The 21,374-nt window shown below is 51.8% G+C and overlaps 1 protein-coding gene across 2 annotated transcripts in view; it reads right to left on the bottom strand.

Annotated features, from left to right (window-relative positions):
- myo5b (myosin VB) overlaps positions 1-21,374 on the bottom strand; it is a 44,316-nt gene that overhangs the window by 20,631 nt on the left and 2,311 nt on the right. For both annotated transcript variants that reach the window (XM_041970031.1, XM_041970032.1), the window contains exons 2-10: positions 7,457-7,567; positions 3,364-3,535; positions 3,098-3,242; positions 1,954-2,110; positions 1,597-1,740; positions 1,434-1,515; positions 919-1,026; positions 690-799; positions 345-610 (exon numbers count right to left, since the gene is read on the bottom strand). In XM_041970031.1, coding sequence (XP_041825965.1) covers positions 345-610; positions 690-799; positions 919-1,026; positions 1,434-1,515; positions 1,597-1,740; positions 1,954-2,110; positions 3,098-3,242; positions 3,364-3,535; positions 7,457-7,567 — 1,295 coding nt within the window. The remainder of the gene's footprint in view (positions 1-344; positions 611-689; positions 800-918; positions 1,027-1,433; positions 1,516-1,596; positions 1,741-1,953; positions 2,111-3,097; positions 3,243-3,363; positions 3,536-7,456; positions 7,568-21,374) is intronic.

The following is a 21,374-nucleotide window of genomic DNA, read 5'->3' as shown; positions in this document are numbered from 1 at the left end:
TGTTTCAGGTGTATTCCAGGTGTGTTTCAGGTGTGTTTCAGGTGTATTTCAGGTGTGTTTCAGGTGTGTTTCAGGTGTATTTCAGGTGTGTTTCAGGTGTGTTTCAGGTGTATTTCAGGTGTATTTCAGGTGTATTCCAGGTGTGTTTCAGGTGTGTTTCAGGTGTATTCCAGGTGTGTTTCAGGTATGTTTCAGGTGTATTCCAGGTGTGTTTCAGGTGTGTTTCAGGTGTATTCCAGGTGTGTTTCAGGTGTGTTTCAGGTGGGTTTCAGGTGTGTTTCAGGTGGGTTTCAGATGTGTTCCAGGTGTGTTTCAGGTGTATTTCAGGTGTGTGGTCTACGTACCCGTAGATGTCCAGAACACCGATGAAGGAGTGCTGCTTAGACGACGTCTGCAGCGCCCTGTTGATGTGCTCAACGATCCAGTCGAACAGGCGGGCGTAGATGTGCTTGGCGAGGGCGTCGCGGGCGTTGGCGGCCTGCTTGGCGGACATATTCTTCACGTAGGTCTCGGAGGTGGTGGCCAGCTTGCGGTGGCAGAGCCAGTGCTCCATCTGCTGCAGCTCCACCCCCAGAAGCCTGCAGAAGTGTTGAAGGTGGAGGTCGTCCCTCTGCAACACAAACATTCCTCCATCAGGGACGAAACCTGGAGCAGCCGAGCTGCAGCAGCCAGACCCCGGGACCACATACCGGGATGTGACAGGACTCTCCGTCCCTCTCCGAGCGGATCTCCACGTTTCCCAGGTGCAGGATGGAGGCCATGATCTTGAAGATGCTGCTCTGACTGCTGTCCTTGATGCCTGCAGAAACAGAGGTGATCTGGCTGAAACCAGAACTGAAACCGGAGCTGAAACCGGAGCTGAAACAGGAGCTGAAATTGGGTCTGAAACGCTGCGCAGGTTGTGTTCAGAGTGGTTACCTAGCAGAGTGAAGGCCTCTCTGGTCTTCCTGAAGTCGTCAGCGTCGTTCACGCCCTCGATGAAGATGTTCTCTCCTAAAGACGTGTAGCTGAAGTCCTCTGCACTGGCTGAGAGACACAAGACACACATCTCACGTCCACAATCTGGCCCAAAGGTCACAGCAACCTGAGACATGATCCAGAATAACCTGCACCCACTACTGGATTCTGACTCCTTCTCCAAAGTCCTACTGAGACCTACTGGGTTCCACTAGGTCCTACTCAGTCCTGCTGGGTTTTACTTGCCCTACAGGATCTCGCTGGCCCTACTGGGTCATACATGGTCCTACTGAGTCCTGCTGAGTCCTTCTGGCACTTACTAGGACCTACTAGCCATACTGAGTTCTACTGGGTTCTTCTGGGTCCTACTGAGTCCTTCTGGGGCCTACAGGATCCTACTAACCCTACTCAGACCCTACACATGGTGCTACTGGTTCCTGCTGAGTCCTACTGGGCCTCCTGAGTAATACACTCACTCAGGCTGAGCTCCTTGAACTCCGGTATTGTGGCGGATGCACACAGCTGGTAGAAGATGTGGTAATTCCTCTCATCTTCCGCCTGGAACACAGACACCAACTCTCAGCTCTAACAGACCAATCACACGGCACCAACGGCAAACCTGCGGTGAGTCTGACTTACCTGGAAGACCACGCGGGACTTCTCCAGCAGGTACGTCCTCATGTTGGCTCCGATGATGTGGTAGTGTCTGCTGAAGCCGATCTGGATGTACTTCCCGAAGCGGCTGCTGTTGTCGTTCCGGGTGGTTTTGGCGTTCCCGATGGCCTGATGGGAATGGCAGAGCCCGTCATGTGACATAAAAACCTGCCAACGTTCCTCTGAGTCAAGACACCTGCACTCTGAGGTCATTCGTCATGATGGCATCACACTGTGTCACATGACACTCTGACACCGTGTTCATGTTTCTGTTCTCGGATAAATCAGAAGAACTTCAGACCACCTTCACCTGATTGGTTCTTTTGTGTCCAACGTGCTCACCTCCATGATGGGACTGGAGGCCAGGACCTTCTCCTCCACACTGGTGTCGCTGGCAGACCCACCCACAGTGGCGAAGAATCTCATGGCGTACTTCGCAGAGACGGTCTTTCCTGCTCCGGATTCTCCGCTAACGATTATGGACTGGTTCCTCTCATCTCTACGAAGTGATCACATGACCTCCATTAGTGAGCCATAAAAATGGAATCTGGTTTAGGTTGGAGCGGTTGTAGCTGATGGAGATCCTGATGAGGTCTAGATCCCGACCAGTACAGGTGGTCCCGTGTATTTCACCTCAGGTAAGGTGAGGTGAGCTTACCTGGCCGTCGGTCAGACCTCAAACAGGTGAGCGTACCTGGCCGTCGGTCAGACCTCAGACAGGTGAGCGTACCTGGCCGTCGGTCAGACCTCAGACAGGTGAGCGTACCTGGCCGTCGGTCAGACCTCAGACAGATGAGCGTACATGGCCGTCGGTCAGACCTCAGACAGGTGAGCGTACCTGGCCGTCGGTCAGACCTCAGACAGATGAGCGTACCTGGCCGTCGGTCAGACCTCAGACAGGTGAGCTTACCTGGCCGTCGGTCAGACCTCAAACAGGTGAGCGTACCTGGCCGTCGGTCAGACCTCAGACAGGTGAGCGTACCTGGCCGTCGGTCAGACCTCAGACAGGTGAGCGTACCTGGCCGTCGGTCAGACCTCAAACAGGTGAGCTTACCTGGCCGTCGGTCAGACCTCAGACAGGTGAGCGTACCTGGCTGTCGGTCAGACCTCAGACAGGTGAGCGTACCTGGCCGTCGGTCAGACCTCAGACAGGTGAGCGTACCTGGCCGTCGGTCAGACCTCAGACAGGTGAGCTTACCTGGCCGTCGGTCAGACCTCAAACAGGTGAGCTTACCTGGCCGTCGGTCAGACCTCAGAGATTTGAGCATACCTGGCCGTCAGTCAGACCTCAGACAGGTGAGCGTACCTGGCCGTCGGTCAGACCTCAGACAGGTGAGCTTACCTGGCCGTCGGTCAGACCTCAGAGATTTGAGCTTACCTGGCCGTCGGTCAGACCTCAGACAGGTGAGCGTACCTGGCCGTCGGTCAGACCTCAGACAGGTGAGCTTACCTGGCCATCGGTCAGACCTCAGACAGGTGAGTGTACCTGGCCATCTGCTTGTACGCCTCCTCAGCCACAGCGAAGATGTGAGGGTCCATGTCTCCCATGTTCTGGCCGCTGTAGGCGTTGATCACCTCTTCTCCATAAATCTGCAGTTGCTCATACGGGTTGATGGCCACCAGCACGATACCTGAGGCACAATGAAGAACACCTCAACACCTGGACACACCGACTCCACCCCCTCAGCAACATTACTGACTCCGCCCACAGCAGAGTGTGAGTGTGGAGTGGGTAGGTGTGTGTGAACGGACCGCAGTAGGTGTAGATGTGGTTGGACTCCAGGAACCGGACCCTCAGGTTGTGCAGGACCGCAGGTTCGTGCAGGTAACTGAGAGCCGTGAGGTCGTTCTCGCCGACCAGGATGTCCGGGTTCCGGAGGAACGGTAGGGGGTTGGTCTTTGGACCCACCTGGTACTCCAGAGGCTGAGACAAAAACACACCAACAGAACCGACACAACAGGTTTCAGGTCTACGTCCTCTGGTTCTGGCTGAATGTTAGAACAAAGCCTGAAACCAGCAGAACCTCAGAGGAAACCAAACCCCTGATCCTTAGGGACCCGGATTTCAAAGTCCTGGGTTTCTAAGGTTCAGAACTTCAGAACTTTGGTCTTTGACAACATGGCGTCTGCCGTGGCAAACTATTTGCTCGCGTCGCTCTTAAATTACAACTTTTTTCTTCTTCTTGTGTGTAACATGCGCGGATGTCATGCAGTGTTTACCGACAGACACTGCTGGACATCGGCAGCTCTCATGGAGTTTAGTAGAGTTATACCAACAGGTCTGCAACTCATCGTGCGCTCCCATGACCACCACCACCAGGAAGACACCGGAGCAGCGACCTCAGGTGAGCCAGCTGACCCGAGGAGAGCAGGCTGCACCCCCACTTCGGACATTCGGACCACGTCTATGTTCTTGTACCCGGCGTACAGACTAACGACAGACGTACAGACTCTGGACACCTGAGACTGAGGACACCCTGCAGGACTGTTTGTTACTACAGACAGGGAGGTGTTTAAAGCTGCAGCCACTCTGAAGGACTCTTCTCTCATTGTACAGACTACGCTGACTGGGTACATCAGCACAGTCAGGTACGTCACATGCTGCGTGCTTGCTCCGCTGCATTTACACCTGGCAACGAGTACAAGGCTGCAACGTATGGACTGAGGATGTGGCAGGTCTGCAGCACATCAGACTCCAGGAGCAGCTCCAGCACCACAGTCTGTCTGATGACCTCAACACTGACCTCCACCCCCACACAGAGAGGACGCTCTCAGACACCTGGACAGCAGCACCCCCCTCACCAGTCGTCTCACCAGCCCAGGTGAACAAAGCTCTGAGGAGGATCAACCCCACAAAGCAGCAGAGACAGACAGCCTCCACCGCATGTTCCACCGAGCTGACATTCTCACCTCCATATTCAACCTGTTCCTCAACCAGAGAACTGGTCCATCCTGTTTTAAGACCACATCCGTGGTCCCCCATCCTGCTTCAAAACCACTACCGTGGTCCCCCATCCTGCTTTAAAACCACTACCGTGCTTTAAAACCACTACCGTGGTCCCCCATCCTGCTTTAAAACCACTACCGTGGTCCCCTATCCTGCTTTAAAACTACTACCGTGGTCCCCCATCCTGCTTTAAAACCACATCCGTGGTCCCCCATCCTGCTTTAAAACCACTACCGTGGTCCCCCATCCTGCTTTAAAACCACATCCGTGGTCCCCCATCCTGCTTTAAAACCACTACCGTGGTCCCCCATCCTGCTTTAAAACCACATCCGTGGTCCCCCATCCTGCTTCAAAACCACTACCGTGGTCCCCCATCCTGCTTTAAGACCACTACCGTGGTCCCCCATCCTGCTTTAAAACCACTACCGTGGTCCCCCATCCTGCTTTAAAACTACTACCGTGGTCCCCCATCCTGCTTTAAAACCACATCCGTGGTCCCCCATCCTGCTTTAAAACCACTACCGTGGTGCCCCATCCTGCTTTAAAACGACTTCCGTGGTCCCCCATCCTGCTTTAAAACCACTACCGTGGTCCCCCATCCTGCTTTAAAACCACATCCGTGGTCCCCCATCCTGCTTTAAAACCACATCCGTGGTCCCCCATCCTGTTTTAAAACCACATCCGTGGTCCCCCATCCTGCTTCAAAACCACTACCGTGGTCCCCCATCCTGCTTTAAAACGACTTCCGTGGTCCCCCATCCTGCTTCAAAACCACTACCGTGGTCCCCCATCCTGCTTTAAGACCACTACCGTGGTCCCCCATCCTGCTTTAAAACCACTACCGTGGTCCCCCATCCTGCTTTAAAACTACTACCGTGGTCCCCCATCCTGCTTTAAAACCACATCCGTGGTCCCCCATCCTGCTTTAAAACCACTACCGTGGTGCCCCATCCTGCTTTAAAACGACTTCCGTGGTCCCCCATCCTGCTTTAAAACCACTACCGTGGTCCCCCATCCTGCTTTAAAACCACATCCGTGGTCCCCCATCCTGCTTTAAAACCACATCCGTGGTCCCCCATCCTGCTTTAAAACCACTACCGTGGTCCCCCATCCTGCTTTAAAACCACATCCGTGGTCCCCCATCCTGCTTTAAAACCACTACCGTGGTCCCCCATCCTGCTTTAAGACCACTACCGTGGTCCCCCATCCTGCTTTAAAACCACTACCGTGGTCCCCCATCCTGCTTTAAAACCACATCCGTGGTCCCCCATCCTGCTTTAAAACCACTACCGTGGTCCCCCATCCTGCTTTAAAACCACATCCGTGGTCCCCCATCCTGCTTTAAAACCACTACCGTGGTCCCCCATCCTGCTTTAAAACCACTACCGTGGTCCCCCATCCTGCTTTAAAACCACTACCGTGGTCCTCCATCCTGTTTTAAAACCACTACTGTACTTCAAGCGAGTGGTGCTGGCCCACATTCAGAGCTGCCAACCAGACATACTGGACCCCTGCAGTATGCTACCGGTCCAACAGGTCCACCTAAGACGCTACTGCTGCAGCCCTGCACATCTCCCTCTCACACCTGGAGGATGAAGACTCCTACATCAGGATGCTCTTTATTGACTACAGCTCAGCATTCAATACAGTCATCCCCCACCAGCTCACCCACAAAAGGTCTGCCCTGAGACCACACCCCATCCTCTGGGACTGGTTCCAGGACTTTCTGACCAGCAGGCCTCAGTCTGTTGGGATCAGGAACAGGACTTCAACAAGCATCATCACTAACACTGGTACACCACAGGGGTGTGTCCTCATCCCCATCCTCTACACCCTGTTCATCCATGACTGTGTGGCCTCCTGCCAGGACAACACCATCTTGAGTTTGTGGACGACACCGCTGTGATAGGATGCATCGCTGGCAGCCTACAGAAGGGAGAAGGCCAATCTGCTGACATGGTGGGAGGACAACAACCTCACCCTCAACACGGACAAGACCAAGGAGATGGTAGTGGACATGAGGAAGGAGAGGAACCCTCACCAGTCACTGCTTCTCCGCGGGCTGGAAGTGGAGAGGGTGAGTAGCTTTAAATAACTGGGGGTCCACATCAGTGAGGACCTGACCTGGACACTTAACACCACACAGCTGGTGAAGAGAGCTCAGCAGCGGCTGGACTTCCTGAGGAGGCTGAGGAAGGTCGGCATGTCACCAAAGATCCTCAGAAACTTCTCCAGCTGCGTGGTTGAGTCCATCCTGACCAGCTGCATCACCGTGTGGTACGACAGTAGTACGGTGAAGATGGGTCCAGGATCACCAGGATCCGCTACCCCGTCTGCAGAGCATCTACCATCATCAGAGACCCCACCCACCCCCAACATGGACCATCCACCCTCCTCCCCTCAGGCAGGAGATCCAGGAGTCTGAGATGCAGGACAACCAGACTCTGAAAGTCTTCCCTGAACAGCTGATAGTCTGTAACAACGACCTGTACCTGCACCCTGACTTTATGTTGTCACCCATCGCAGCACACGGCACACTTATGTACGTAGATTATTTACTCAGGTTTTTATCTCCCATCTAGTTTTTTAGGCTGTTTTTCTTCTCGTGTATCTTTATGTCATTCAGTGCAGATGGCAAAGTAAGAATTTCATTGTTCAGGGAAACTTGTTTCCTTACTGGGAAAATGACAAGAAACACTTTGACTCAAGTCTTTGATGAGGTCTGAATGAACTGTAAACCCTCAGCTGCGTCTGTAAGGCATCACAGGAACGTGACTGGATCTGATCCCAGCTGGAAACTAGGAAGAACTCCGAGTGTGCATGTTCATGTTGTGCATGTTCATGTTGTGCACGTTCATGTTTTGCACGTTCATGTTGTGCATGTGTGTGTGTTCACACCGTTCCATCTTCCAGCTGCAGTTGAAGAACTGGATCTCCTTCCTTGTAGTCTTTGGTGATCTCTGCAGCCCTCCAGACTTCATCAGGATCCGGGATCCACACCCGTGTGAACTGAAACACACACAAACACACACACACACACACACACACACACACACACACACACACACACATAACAGGTCACTGCAGGTCTCAGAGACGGAGCAAGCTTCTCGAGCACAGACCAAACGTCCCCAAATCCTGGTCTGATCCAGTTCTGTTTCAACCCCAAACCTGCTCATTATGTAATGATTTGACCTCCCGCCACCTTCCCGATCCTTCTCTCAACACTCCCGCCACGTTCTCGATCCTTCTCCCGACACCCCCGCCACGTTCCCGATCTTTCTCCCGCCACCTTCCCGATCCTTCTCCCAACACTCCTGCCACGTTCCCGATCCTTCTCCCAACACTCCTGCCACGTTCCCGATCTTTCTCCCAACACTCCTGCCACATTCCCGATCCTTCTCCCAACACTCCCGCCACATTCCCGATCCTTCTCCCAACACTCCTGCCACGTTCCCGATCTTTCTCCCGCCACATTCCCATTTCTTCTCCCTTCTGATTAGTCTGACACAGAGCATTATCATCACCATGGTGACCCTCTGAGGATGCACCTGATCTCACCTGAATACATGACATCATCATCTTCACCTGTTCTATGCAAATCTGCTGCACCACAACTAGCAGCTCATTTACATCTGACACAGGTGAGTCACCGGGACTCATGTGACTCAGAGCCAACCTGTGTTACGTAACAGGTCTCAGTCTGCATGAATGAATGCAGCTGTGAGATCACAGACACAGAAGATGAGCGATAAAATCCCACCCTCCTCTTTACCTGCTCCACTTCCTGTTAACACAGGTATCCAACCAGCCAATCACACGGCCACATGTAGCCATGGAGACGTGGTGAAGACGACCTGCTGAAGTTCAAGCTGAGCATCAAAATGATGAAGAAAGACGATTTAAGAGACTTTGAAGGTGGTTGTTGGTCTGAGTATTTACTGGGATTTCCACCCACAACCATCTCCAGGGTTTCCAGAGATGGTCTGAAGAAGAGAAAATTTCCAGAGCAGCAGTTGTCTGGACCAGGATGCAGCAGAAGACACACCGGGTGCCTCCTGCCAGCTAAGAACAGGAAACTGAGGCTACAATTCACACACACTCACCAACACTGGACAATAGAAGATGGAGAAACGTTGCTGGTCTGATGAGTCTCCATTTCATCCACATTCAGATGCTCGGCTCAGAATCTGCTGGAAACATCATGAAAACATGGATCCATCCTGCCTTGGATCAACGCTTCAGGCTGCTGCTGGTGTAATGGTGGGGGGAGATTTTCTTGGTCCACTTTGGGCCCCTTAGTACCAACGTGTCCTGGTTTAACCAGCACAGCCTACCTGAGTATTGTTGCTGACCATGTCCATCCCTTTATGACCACAGTGGAGCATCTTCTGATGCTACTTCCAGCAGGATAATGCACCATGTCACAAAGCTCAGATCATCTCCACCTACTTTCTAGAACATGACGATGAGTTCACTGGACTCCAACGGCCTCCACAGCCACCAGATCTCAGTCCAGTAGAGCAGCTTTGGGATGTGGTGGAATGGGAGATTCTCATCATGGATGCAGCCGACAAACCTGCAGCAACTGTGTGATGCTGTCATGTCAATATGGAGAAAACCTCTGAGGAAGGTTTCCACCACCTGCTTTTAGGGCTGGACAATCATTCAGAATCAATATATATCGCAATATACTTTTATTCAATAACGGTGATTATGTTTTGATCACACTTCTGATATTTCGATATACACACAGTATATGATTACAGTGTTTGATTCAAGCCGAACAGAAAGAGCTGCAACACACTGGCTACGTAAGTGATGACGTACCACACACACGAACCTGAACAATGAACCCGACCAAGCCCAGCAGCGCGAGGTAGAAGGCTAGGCTAGGCTAGGCTAGGCTAGGCTAGGCTCCAACGCTGCTAGCTTTAGCTACAAAACGAGTGTTCATCTCTGTAATGCAAAAAAGACTGAACAAGCTTCTACAAGCGAAGAGAACGCAGACGAGATGGTTGATAAGAGAGCAAAGAATAAGTCGATGGTACGAAGTGGTTTGGCTCAGTGTCGCTAACTTAGCGACTTTGTCCTGTTCGTTTTCTCTCCCCTCTGGCGACTTCTCTTTTTTTAAGCGACTAGTGACTTTTTCTGGTATTATTGGAGACTTTTGGGGACTGTAACGTAGTTTTACTTTCTCAATGAGGACCCGGTGTTACGCAGACTTGTCCTCACACTCCTCAGCTGTTTCACCACCAGGCTGAAATGAAACGTACGAAGCTGCTGCTGGAGGATCCCCGCTGGCTTACCGACACATGTTAATGTCTATTAATGAAGAGTGTGGACAATAACATTTTAAAAGTGTTTACATGTTCCAGACTAATTAAAATCATAATTAATGTAAAATTTTTGATTAAAATATCATTTAAAAAAAGTTACACTTAATAAAATTGAGCTAAAAAACAAAGGAAATATTGAGTAAAGATTTTAGTTTTATAATGTTTTGCTGATCAGGCAACAGTGAAGCATTTCCACTCAGAATATGCTGAGTCAGAATATGCTGAGTCAGAATATGAAGCATTAGTTGTTGCTCAGTCTTTTTTTCTGTTTATTGTAAGTTCTGAGTACTTTTATATTTAACCCTGGTTGAAGCACCGTTGTTAAAACCTTTAAGAATAACATAATAAGCCTGTGTTGTAGTTTAAAGTTACAGATATTAATACTGAGAAATATAAAAGTTTTATTTGACCTTTGATGGTAATTTCAAATTTCTTTGTTTGAAGGCTAATTTAGCCTTGCTAATGAAATACAAATAGAATACAAATAAAAGGTGAACATTAATTTTTTGCAGTGTTTATATCTGAAATGTTATATTGGAGGAGTTTTAAAGACTTGGCAATATAAGTTTTAGTTTTACAGCATCTGTTGTGGCATTTTAGCATATATTTATATTTATATCGATATCAGAATTAAATCGTATTGACCATAATGAAGAAATATATCGTGATAAAAATTTTGGCCGTAACGTCCAGCCCTACCTGCTTTCATCTATCACACCAGGATTAAAAAGGTCCGACCCGGTACTAGAAGGCGCCCCTAATGAAGAGGACGACCCGGTACTAGAAGGTGGACCTGATGAAGAGGATGACCCGGTACTAGAAGGTGGACCTGATGAAGAGGATGACCCGGTACTAGAAGGTGGACCTGATGAAGAGGACGACCCGGTACTAGAAGGCGCCCCTAATGAAGAGGACGACCCGGTACTAGAAGGCGCCCCTGATGAAGAGGACGACCCGGTACTAGAAGGTGGACCTGATGAAGAGGATGACCCGGTACTAGAAGGTGGACCTGATGAAGAGGATGACCCGGTACTAGAAGGTGGTCCTGATGAAGAGGACGACCCGGTGCTAGAAGGCGGTCCTGATTAAGAGGACGACCCGGTGCTAGAAGGCGGACCTGATGAAGAGGACGACCCGGTACTAGAAGGCGGACCTGATGAAGAGGACGACCCGGTACTAGAAGGTGGACCTGATGAAGAGGACGACCCGGTACTAGAAGGTGGACCTGGTGGTCCTGATGAAGAGGACAACCCGGTGCTAGAAGGTGGTCCTGAGGAAGAGGACGACCCGGTGCTAGAAGGCGGTCCTGATGAAGAGGACGACCCGGTGCTAGAAGGCGGTCCTGATGAAGAGGACGACCCGGTACTAGAAGGCGGACCTGATGAAGAGGACGACCCGGTACTAGAAGGCGCCCCTTATGAAGAGGACGACCCGGTACTAGAAGGCGCCCCTTATGAAGAGGACGACCCGGTACTAGAAGGCGGACCTAATGAAGAGGACGACCCGGTACTAGAAGGCGGACCTGATGAAGAGGACGACACGGTACTAGAAGGCGGTCCCGATGAAGAGGACGACCCAGTACTAGAAGGCGCCCCTTATGAAGAGGACGACCCGGTACTAGAAGGCGGACCTGATGAAGAGGACGACCCGGTACTAGAAGGCGCCCCTTATGAAGAGGACGACCCGGTACTAGAAGGCGGACCTAATGAAGAGGACGACCCGGTACTAGAAGGCGCCCTGATGAAGAGGACGACCCGCTACTAGAAGCCGCCCCTTATGAAGAGGACGACCCGGTGCTAGAAGCCGCCCCTTATGAAGAGGACGACCCGGTACTAGAAGCCGCCCCTTATGAAGAGGACGACCCGGTACTAGAAGGCGGTCCCGATGAAGAGGACGACCCGGTACTAGAAGGCGGACCCGATGAAGAGGACGACCCGGTATTAGAAGGCGGTCCCGATGAAAAGGATGACCCGGTACTAGAAGGCGGACCCGATGAAGAGGACGACCCGGTACTAGAAGGCGGTCCCGATGAAGAGGACGACCCGGTACTAGAAGGCGGTCCCGATGAAGAGGACGACCCGGTACTAGAAGGCGGTCCCGATGAAGAGGACGACCCGGTACTAGAAGGCGGTCCCGATGAAGAGGACGACCCGGTACTAGAAGGCGGACCCGATGAAGAGGACGACCCGGTACTAGAAGGCGGACCCGATGAAGAGGACGACCCGGTACTAGAAGGCGGTCCCGATGAAGAGGACGACCCGGTACTAGAAGGCGGTCCCGATGAAGAGGACGACCCGGTACTAGAAGGCGGTCCCGATGAAGAGGACGACCCGGTGCTAGAAGGCGGACCCGATGAAGAGGACGACCCGGTACTAGAAGGCGGACCCGATGAAGAGGACGACCCGGTACTAGAAGGCGGACCCGATGAAGAGGACGACCCGGTATTAGAAGGCGGTCCTGATGAAGAGGACGACCCGGTATTAGAAGGTGGTCCTGATGAAGAGGATGACCCGGTACTAGAAGGTGGCCCCGATGAAGAGGACGACCCGGTACTAGAAGGCGGACCCGATGAAGAGGAAGACCCGGTACTAGAAGGCGGTCCCGATGAAGAGGACGACCGGGTACTAGAAGGCGGACCCGATGAAGAGGACGACCCGGTACGAGAAGGCGGACCTGATGAAGAGGACGACCCGGTACTAGAAGGCGGTCCTGATGAAGAGGATGACCCGGTACTAGAAGATGGACCCGATGAAGAGGACGACCCGGTATTAGAAGGCGGACCCGATGAAGAGGATGACCCGGTACTAGAAGGCGGTCCCGATGGTCATCTCTATCTCAGGGTGTCTCAGAGAAGAACTTTTGCTGTACGGAGGCCCTGAAGGGCCAAACTCTGCATGTTTTCATTGAAACCAGTAAACATGATCTGGTTTTGTTCATGTCAGACTGAAGGCCTCATGCACCAGTTTTGCCTCCATTAAGTTCTCGGCTCCTTTTGTTTCCTCTGGTCCAATGAGCCGCTGCGTTGTGGGGTCACACGGTGGTTCAGCCAATCAGAGGAGTCCAGCTGACAACATGGACTTTGTTTATCTGGGACACTCGTGCTGGGACCAGTAGCCGAGCTGGACGCCGCCTGAATGTGGACACGCTCAGCAGGAGACACACTCACATGCATGCAGGCACACACACAAACACACACACACTTGCATGCACGCATGCACACACACATACACACAAACACACACACACACACACACACACATTGCTTGCAGGGTTGAAAGATTTTAATCTGATGACCAACCTCCAGCATGTGATGAACTAACCAATCAGAATGTGTGGTTCTCCTCCTGGAGTTCATCTCCACACCCACCAGGCAGCAGAACCCTGGTCTCCACAGGAAGCTCAGACATGTGACTACAGACGTGTCAGAATCAACATACATGTTACCGTGTCAGAGTAAATTCAGCTGAAACACAGTAGAACGTGTGGATGTTGATCTGCTTCTATCAGGGTTGAAGCTTTAGATTCAGACGGAAGGAGTTTGTGTGCCACCGATTTCCTCCCATCAGACGATTATTTTAACAAAGTCTTTCTCAAAGACCAGAAGGACCCGTTTCCTCCCCTTTCAGGTCATCAGAGGGCACGGAGTCCTCTTCCAAACTATTAAACACACTAATTCAGATTTATTTCCACTCTTTCTGCTCAAATCTTTCAACTTCAGTTTAAATGGAAAGCACCAAATATAAAATGATTCAGATGATTTTAACCCTTTAAATGCCAGTTAGATCACATGATGCCAGTTTCTATTAAAACTAACACACCATCATCACACACCTCCTCCTGTTTTAGCCCAGGTAAGGCTCGACCAGGTGAGGCTCCGCCCACTGATGCGTCAGCACCATGACATCAGCCTCAGGGAAAGTCTGGGTGTGTCCCACAGGAAGCGGCCTGTCCAGGAACTTTGATCTAAACAGACGGAGACAAAGTTCAGACACACCCCGACGCACACACCTGACAGGTGAGCTCTGAACAACACAACACCTGCAGGTGGAAACAGTTACATCACACCAACACGTATCCTGAGACGCTGGAGCCAGACCAGGTTTCCTCAAAGGAAAACTTCCTGGATCTGGAAGCTGAAACTCGGGCTGCTGCACGAACACGGATAACACGGATAACAGGCAAACCATGACAACATGTCAGACAACCAGAACCTCCAGTTATCGGTCCCCACGCTGTGGGATCGGCTCCCAGTCCGGCTTCGGGAACCCGGAACCTCCAGTTAGCAGCCTCATGATCCCGTTCAGAGTTAGAAAAGTTTATTTTCTCCTGAACATTAAGGAATATTTTCCTCCTTCAGGTTTGTTGTTTAAAGAAGCTCCTGAAGGAAATCCTGGACATGGATCCAATCTGGAGCTGAGTCACTCTGGGAAAGCAGGGAATGTTGAGAACGCTAGGGATGCTGAGAGGACTGGGAATGCTGGGAATGCTTGGAGGTCTGGGAAAGCTGGGAATACTAGGAACATTGGATGAAAACGTTAGTCTGGAGTACAGATGGAGTTATGACGTCTTCCTGCAGACGGACAGAGACCTGATCCCCCCCCCCCAAGTCTGAGAGGGTGCTAGATTATCCTGCCCCCTCTTGAGGAGCTTTGGGGGCGGGGCTTATGCAGTGGATGCTTCTGATTGGTTGAAAACTTCAACATCTTGCAAACAGGATTTAAAAAAACTTGCCACTAGACCTGAACTGGACCAACAGAACCAAAGAGAACAGAACCACGAAGTCTGATGCCGTTGTGACAAACAGCTTTTTATATTTTATTTCTTTTTATTTATGTATTTATGCTCATATTTACTATTTCTTTCATTTAATTTATAATTTATTTTGTTTTTATAATCATAATAACAAACTGTAATGATAGTGCAGCAACAGCAGGAAACAGATAAAATCAACAGTCACCCGACCCGTTACGGGCCAGGACCGACCCGTTACAGGTCAGGACCGACCCGTTACGGATCAGCTGGGAGACAGAACATCTCTGTTTCTGATCAGCTGCATTCTGGTCTGGTCAGACCCAGTAGGACCACATCTGAAGACCAGGCTGACTTGGCCCAGTCTCTGAACACGGAGCAGATGGACCCCCCCCCCTTTTTAAATAGCCTAATAATGACGTGGACTCCAGAGTCTAGGAGGAGGATTATGGAGGTCCTGGATCAGATCTTATTATCTATGTGTTTCTGTTTTACATAAAGAAAAAAATGAGGCAGAAGTTTTTTTGTCTTCCTGCTCGTCTTCATCATCATCATCATCATCAAGGTGATCTTAGGTTGTTTTTGAGTCAACAAAGAGAAAAACAATGAAACGAAATGTGGTTCATTAAACCTCCGTTTGTCTTCAGCTTCTCTCACAAACACCAGAGAATGAAGACGCACAAAGTAAAACCCGAGAACCCGCAGAGGCTGGGTCATCACCATCAGACAGAACCGCCTGAGACAGAACCGCCTCAGAAAGAACCGCCTCAGATTGAACCGCCTCATACAGAACTGCCTCATACAGAACTGCCTCAGAAAGAACCACCTCATACAGAACCGCCTCATACAAAACCGCCTCATACAGAACCGCCTCAGAAAGAACCGCCTCATACAGAACCGCCTCACACAGATCCGCCTCAGAAAGAACCGCCTTACACAGATCCGCCTCATACAGAACCGCCTCATACAGAACCGCCTCATACAGAACCGCCTCATACAGAACCGCCTCATACAGAACCGCCTCATACAAAACCGCCTCAGAAAGAACCGCCTCATACAGAACCGCCTCAGACAGAACCGCCTCACACAGATCCGCCTCAGAAAGAACCGCCTTACACAGATCCGCCTCAGAAAGAACCGCCTTACACAGATCCGCCTCATACATAACCGCCTCATACAGAACCGCCTCATACAGAACCGCCTCAGAAAGAACCGCCTCATACAGAACCGCCTCATACAGAACCGCCTCAGAAAGAACCGCCTCATACAGAACCGCCTCAGACAGAACCGCCTCACACAGATCCGCCTCAGAAAGAACCGCCTTACACAGATCCGCCTCATACATAACCGCCTCATACAGAACCGCCTCATACAGAACCGCCTCATACAGAACCGCCTCAGAAAGAACCGCCTCATACAGAACCGCCTCATACAGAACCGCCTCAGAAAGAACCGCCTCATACAGAACCGCCTCAGACAGAACCGCCTCACACAGATCCGCCTCAGAAAGAACCGCCTTACACAGATCCGCCTCAGACAGAACCGCCTCATATAGAACCGCCTCAGAAAGGACCGCCTCATACAGATCCGCCTCAGACAGAACCGCCTCATATAGAACAGCCTCAGACAGAACCGCCTCAGACAGAACCGCCTGAGAAAGAACCGCGTCAGAAAGAACCGCCTCATACAGAACCGCCACAGACAGAACCGCCTCACACAGATCCGCCTGAGAAAGAACCGCGTCAGAAAGAACCGCCTCATACAGAACCGCCACAGACAGAACCGCCTCACACAGATCCGCCTCAGAAAGAACCGCCTCACACAGATCCGCCTCAGACAGAACCGCCTCACACAGATCCGCCTCAGAAAGAACCGCCTCACACAGATCCGCCTCAGATAGAACCGCCTAACATAGAACAGCCTCAGACAGAACCGCCTCAGACAGAACCGCCTCAGAAAGAACCGCCTCAGACAGAACCGCCTCAGACAGAACCACCTCAGGCAGAACCGCCTCAGGCAGAACCACATTAGACCAAACTGCAACAGGCAAAATCACCTCAGGAAGAACCGCCTCAGACAGAACCGCCTCAGAAAGAACCGCCTCAGAAAGAACCGCCTCAGAAAGAACCGCCTCAGATAGAACCGCCTCAGAAAGAACCGCCTGAGACAGAACCGCCTGAGACAGGACCGCCTCAGAAAAAACCGCCTCAGAAAGAACCGCCTCAGACAGAACCGCCTCAGGCAGAAACGCCTCAGACAGAACCGCCTCAGAAAGAACCGCCTCAGAAAGAACCGCCTGAGACAGAACCGCCTCAGACAGAACCGCCTCAGAAAGAACAGCCTCAGACAGAACCGCCTCAGACAGAACCGCCTCAGAAAGAACCGCCTGAGACAGAACCGCCTCAGAAAGAACCGCCTCAGGCAGAACCCCATCAGGCAGAACCACCTCAGGCAGGACCACATTAGACCAAACTGCAACAGGCAAAATCACCTCAGGAAGAACCGCCTCAGACAGAACCGCCTCAGATAGAACCGCCTCAGACAGAACCGCCTCAGACAGAACCGCCTCAGAAAGAACCGCCTCAGATAGAACCGCCTGAGACAGAACCGCCTCAGAAAAAAACGCCTCAGATAGAACCGCCTGAGACAGAACCGCCTCAGACAGAACCGCCTCAGAAAGAACCGCCTCAGAAAGAACCGCCTGAGACAGAACAGCCTCAGAAAGAACAGCCTCAGACAGAACCGCCTCAGGCAGAAACGCCTCAGACAGAACAGCCTCAGAAAGAACCGCCTCAGAAAGAACCGCCTGAGACAGAACCCGCTCAGACAGAACCGCCTCAGAAAGAACAGCCTCAGACAGAACCGCCTCAGACAGAACCGCCTCAGATAGAACCGCCTCAGAAAGAACCGCCTGAGACAGAACCGCCTGAGAAAGAACCGCCTCAGATAGAACCGCCTCAGTCAGAACCGCCTCATACAGAACCGCCTCAGACAGAACCGCCTCAGAAAGAACCGCCTCAGAAAGAACCGCCTCAGACAGAACCGCCTCAGAAAGAACCGCCTCAGATAGAACCGCCTCAGACAGAACCGCCTCAGAAAGAACCGCCTCAGAAAGAACCGCCTCAGACAGAACCGCCTCAGAAAGAACCGCCTCAGATAGAACCGCCTCAGACAGAACCGCCTCAGAAAGAACAGCCTCAGACAGAACCGCCTCAGGCAGAAACGCCTCAGACAGAACCGCCTCAGACAGAACCGCCTCAGACAGAACCGCCTCAGACAGAACCGCCTCAGACAGAACAGCCTCAGGCAGAACCGCCTCAGGCAGAAACGCCTCAGATAGGACCGCCTCAGACAGAACCGCCTGAGAAAGAACCGCCTCAGACAGAACCGCCTCAGAAAGAACAGCCTCAGGCAGAACCGCCTCAGGCAGAAACGCCTCAGATAGAACCGTCTCAGATAGAACCGCCTCAGAAAGAACCGCCTCAGATAGAACCGCCTCAGACAGAACCGCCTCAGAAAGAACCGCCTCAGAAAGAACCGCCTGAGACAGAACCGCCTCAGAAAGAACAGCCTCAGACAGAACCGCCTCAGGCAGAAACGCCTCAGATAGAACCGCCTCAGAAAGAACCGCCTCAGACAGAAACGCCTCAGATAGAACCACTTCAGAAAGAACCGCCTGAGACAGAACAGCCTCAGACAGAACCGCCTCAGATAGAACCGCCTGAGACAGAACCGCGTCAGATAGAACCGCCTCAGACAGAACCGCCTCAGATAGAACCGCCTCAGAAAGAACCGCCTCAGACAGAACCGCCTCAGAAAGAACCGCCTCAGGCAGAACCACCTCAGGCAGAACCACATTAGACCAAACTGCAACAGGCAAAATCACCTCAGAAAGAACCACCTCAGACTGAACCGCCTCAGATAGAACCGCCTCAGAAAGAAACGCCTGAGACAGAACCGCCTGAGACAGAACCGCCTCAGAAAGAACCGCCTCAGGCAGAACCCCATCAGGCAGAACCACCTCAGGCAGAACCACATTAGACCAAACTGCAACAGGCAAAATCACCTCAGGAAGAACCGCCTCAGACAGAACCGCCTCAGATAGAACCGCCTCAGACAGAACCGCCTCAGAAAGAACCGCCTCAGATAGAACCGCCTCAGATAGAACCGCCTGAGACAGAACCGCCTGAGACAGAACCGCCTCAGAAAAAACCGCCTCAGATAGAACCGCCTCAGACAGAACCGCCTCAGAAAGAAACGCCTGAGACAGAACCGCCTGAGACAGAACCGCCTCAGAAAGAACCGCCTCAGGCAGAACCCCATCAGGCAGAACCACCTCAGGCAGAACCACATTAGACCAAACTGCAACAGGCAAAATCACCTCAGGAAGAACCGCCTCAGACAGAACCGCCTCAGATAGAACCGCCTCAGAAAGAACAGCCTCAGACAGAACCGCCTCAGACAGAACCGCCTCAGATAGAACCGCCTTAGACAGAACCGCCTCAGAAAGAACCGCCTCAGAAAGAACCGCCTGAGACAGAACCGCCTCAGAAAGAACCGCCTCAGATAGAACCGCCTCAGAAAGAACCGCCTCAGAAAGAACCGCCTCAGACAGAACCGCCTCAGAAAGAACCGCCTCAGATAGAACCGCCTCAGACAGAACCGCCTCAGACAGAACCGCCTCAGAAAGAACCGCCTCAGATAGAACCGCCTCAGGCAGAACCCCGTCAGGCAGAACCACCTCAGGCAGTACCACATTAGACCAAACTGCAACAGGCAAAATCACCTCAGAAAGAACCACCTCAGACAGAACCACCTCAGATAGAACCGCCTCAGAAAGAACCGCCTGAGACAGAACCGCCTGAGACAGAACCGCCTCAGAAAGAACCGCCTCAGGCAGAACCCCATCAGGCAGAACCACCTCAGGCAGAACCACATTAGATCAAACTGCAACAGGCAAAATCACCTCAGGAAGAACCGCCTCAGACAGAACCGCCTCAGATAGAACCGCCTCAGACAGAACCGCCTCAGATAGAACCGCCTGAGACAGAACCGCCTGAGACAGAACCGCCTCAGAAAAAACCGCCTCAGATAGAGCCGCCTGAGACAGAACCGCCTCAGACAGAACCGCCTCAGAAAGAACCGCCTCAGAAAGAACCGCCTGAGACAGAACCGCCTCAGAAAGAACAGCTTCAGACAGAACCGCCTCAGGCAGAAACGCCTCAGACAGAACCGCCTCAGAAAGAACCGCCTCAGACAGAACCGCCTGAGACAGAACCGCCTCAGAAAGAACCGCCTCAGATAGAACAGCCTCAGAAAGAACCGCCTCAGAAAGAACCGCCTGAGACAGAACCGCCTCAGAAAGAACAGCTTCAGACAGAACCGCCTCAGACAGAACCGCCTCAGAAAGAACCGCCTCAGACAGAACCGCCTCAGACAGAACCGCCTCAGAAAGAACCACCTGAGACAGAACCGCCTCAGAAAGAACCGCCTCAGATAGAACCGCCTCAGTCAGAACCGCCTCATACAGAACCGCCTCAGACAGAACCGCCTCAGACAGAACCGCCTCAGACAGAACCGCCTCAGACAGAACCGCCTCAGAAAGAACCGCCTCAGACAGAACCGCCTCAGACAGAACCGCCTCAGACAGAACCGCCTCAGAAAGAACCGCCTCAGAAAGAACCGCCTCAGAAAGAACCGCCTGAGACAGAACCGCCTCAGACAGAACTGCCTCAGGCAGAAACGCCTCAGATAGAACCGCCTCAGAAAGAACCGCCTCAGAAAGAACCACATTAGACCAAACTGCAACAGGCAAAATCACCTCAGACAGAACCACTTGAGACAGAACCGCCCAAAAACATAGATCAATATGGATAATGTGACGGATCTTCAGGCTGTGAGGCGTTCACTGACCGTAAAGATCTGTAAATATTAGACATCTACGGATCCTAAAGACACCGATACCAAATCTTAAAAAAAATGCATAATGTAAATATGTTTATCAGGGGGTATCCACCCACCCATCCATCCACCCATCCATCTGTCCATCCACTCATCTTTCCATCCATCCACCCAGCCATCTATCCATCCACCCATCATTCATCTATCATCCATCTATTACTATTATTAATATTATCATTGTGATTATTATTGTTATTAATATTATTACTTTTATATCTTAAGTGACCTTTTTCTTTTGTAATAACTGCTATGAAATAGAAAATAAACCAGTTTCATCCAATCTGGAGTTTATTTCTCCTGCAAAAGGAAAAAAAAGTTTCATTTCCTGCAAACAAACCTCTCAAGCATCATCATCACCCCGGTCCCCATCAGACCCCCGGTCCCCATCAGACCCACGGTCCCGATCAGACCCCCGGTCCTCATCAGACCCACGGTCCCCATCAGACCCCCGGTCCCGATCAGAGCCACGCTCCCCATCAGACCCCCGGTCCCGATCAGACCCCCGGTCTCTATCAGACCCCCGGTCCCCATCAGACCCCCGTTCCCATCAAACCCCGGTCCCCATCAGACCCCCGGTCCCCATCAGACCCTGGTCCCCATCAGACCCCGTTTCCCCTCCCGACAGCAAGTCTGACCTCAGCCTCGCGCAGATTCAAAAAGACCAAAGAAAGACTTAAAGTGGACGTATTTAAATTCACGACGTCAAACCTCAAACTGTGACGTCAACCAAACTCCTCTCCACCTCCTCGAAAATTCGGCTCATTTAC

The sequence above is a fragment of the Melanotaenia boesemani genome, chromosome 19 (assembly GCF_017639745.1).
Source record: "Melanotaenia boesemani isolate fMelBoe1 chromosome 19, fMelBoe1.pri, whole genome shotgun sequence".
In the NCBI taxonomy this organism is placed as follows: Eukaryota; Metazoa; Chordata; class Actinopteri; order Atheriniformes; family Melanotaeniidae; genus Melanotaenia; species Melanotaenia boesemani.
Note: the sequence above shows the minus strand (reverse complement) of the source record. Positions and strands in the feature narration are given on the sequence as shown.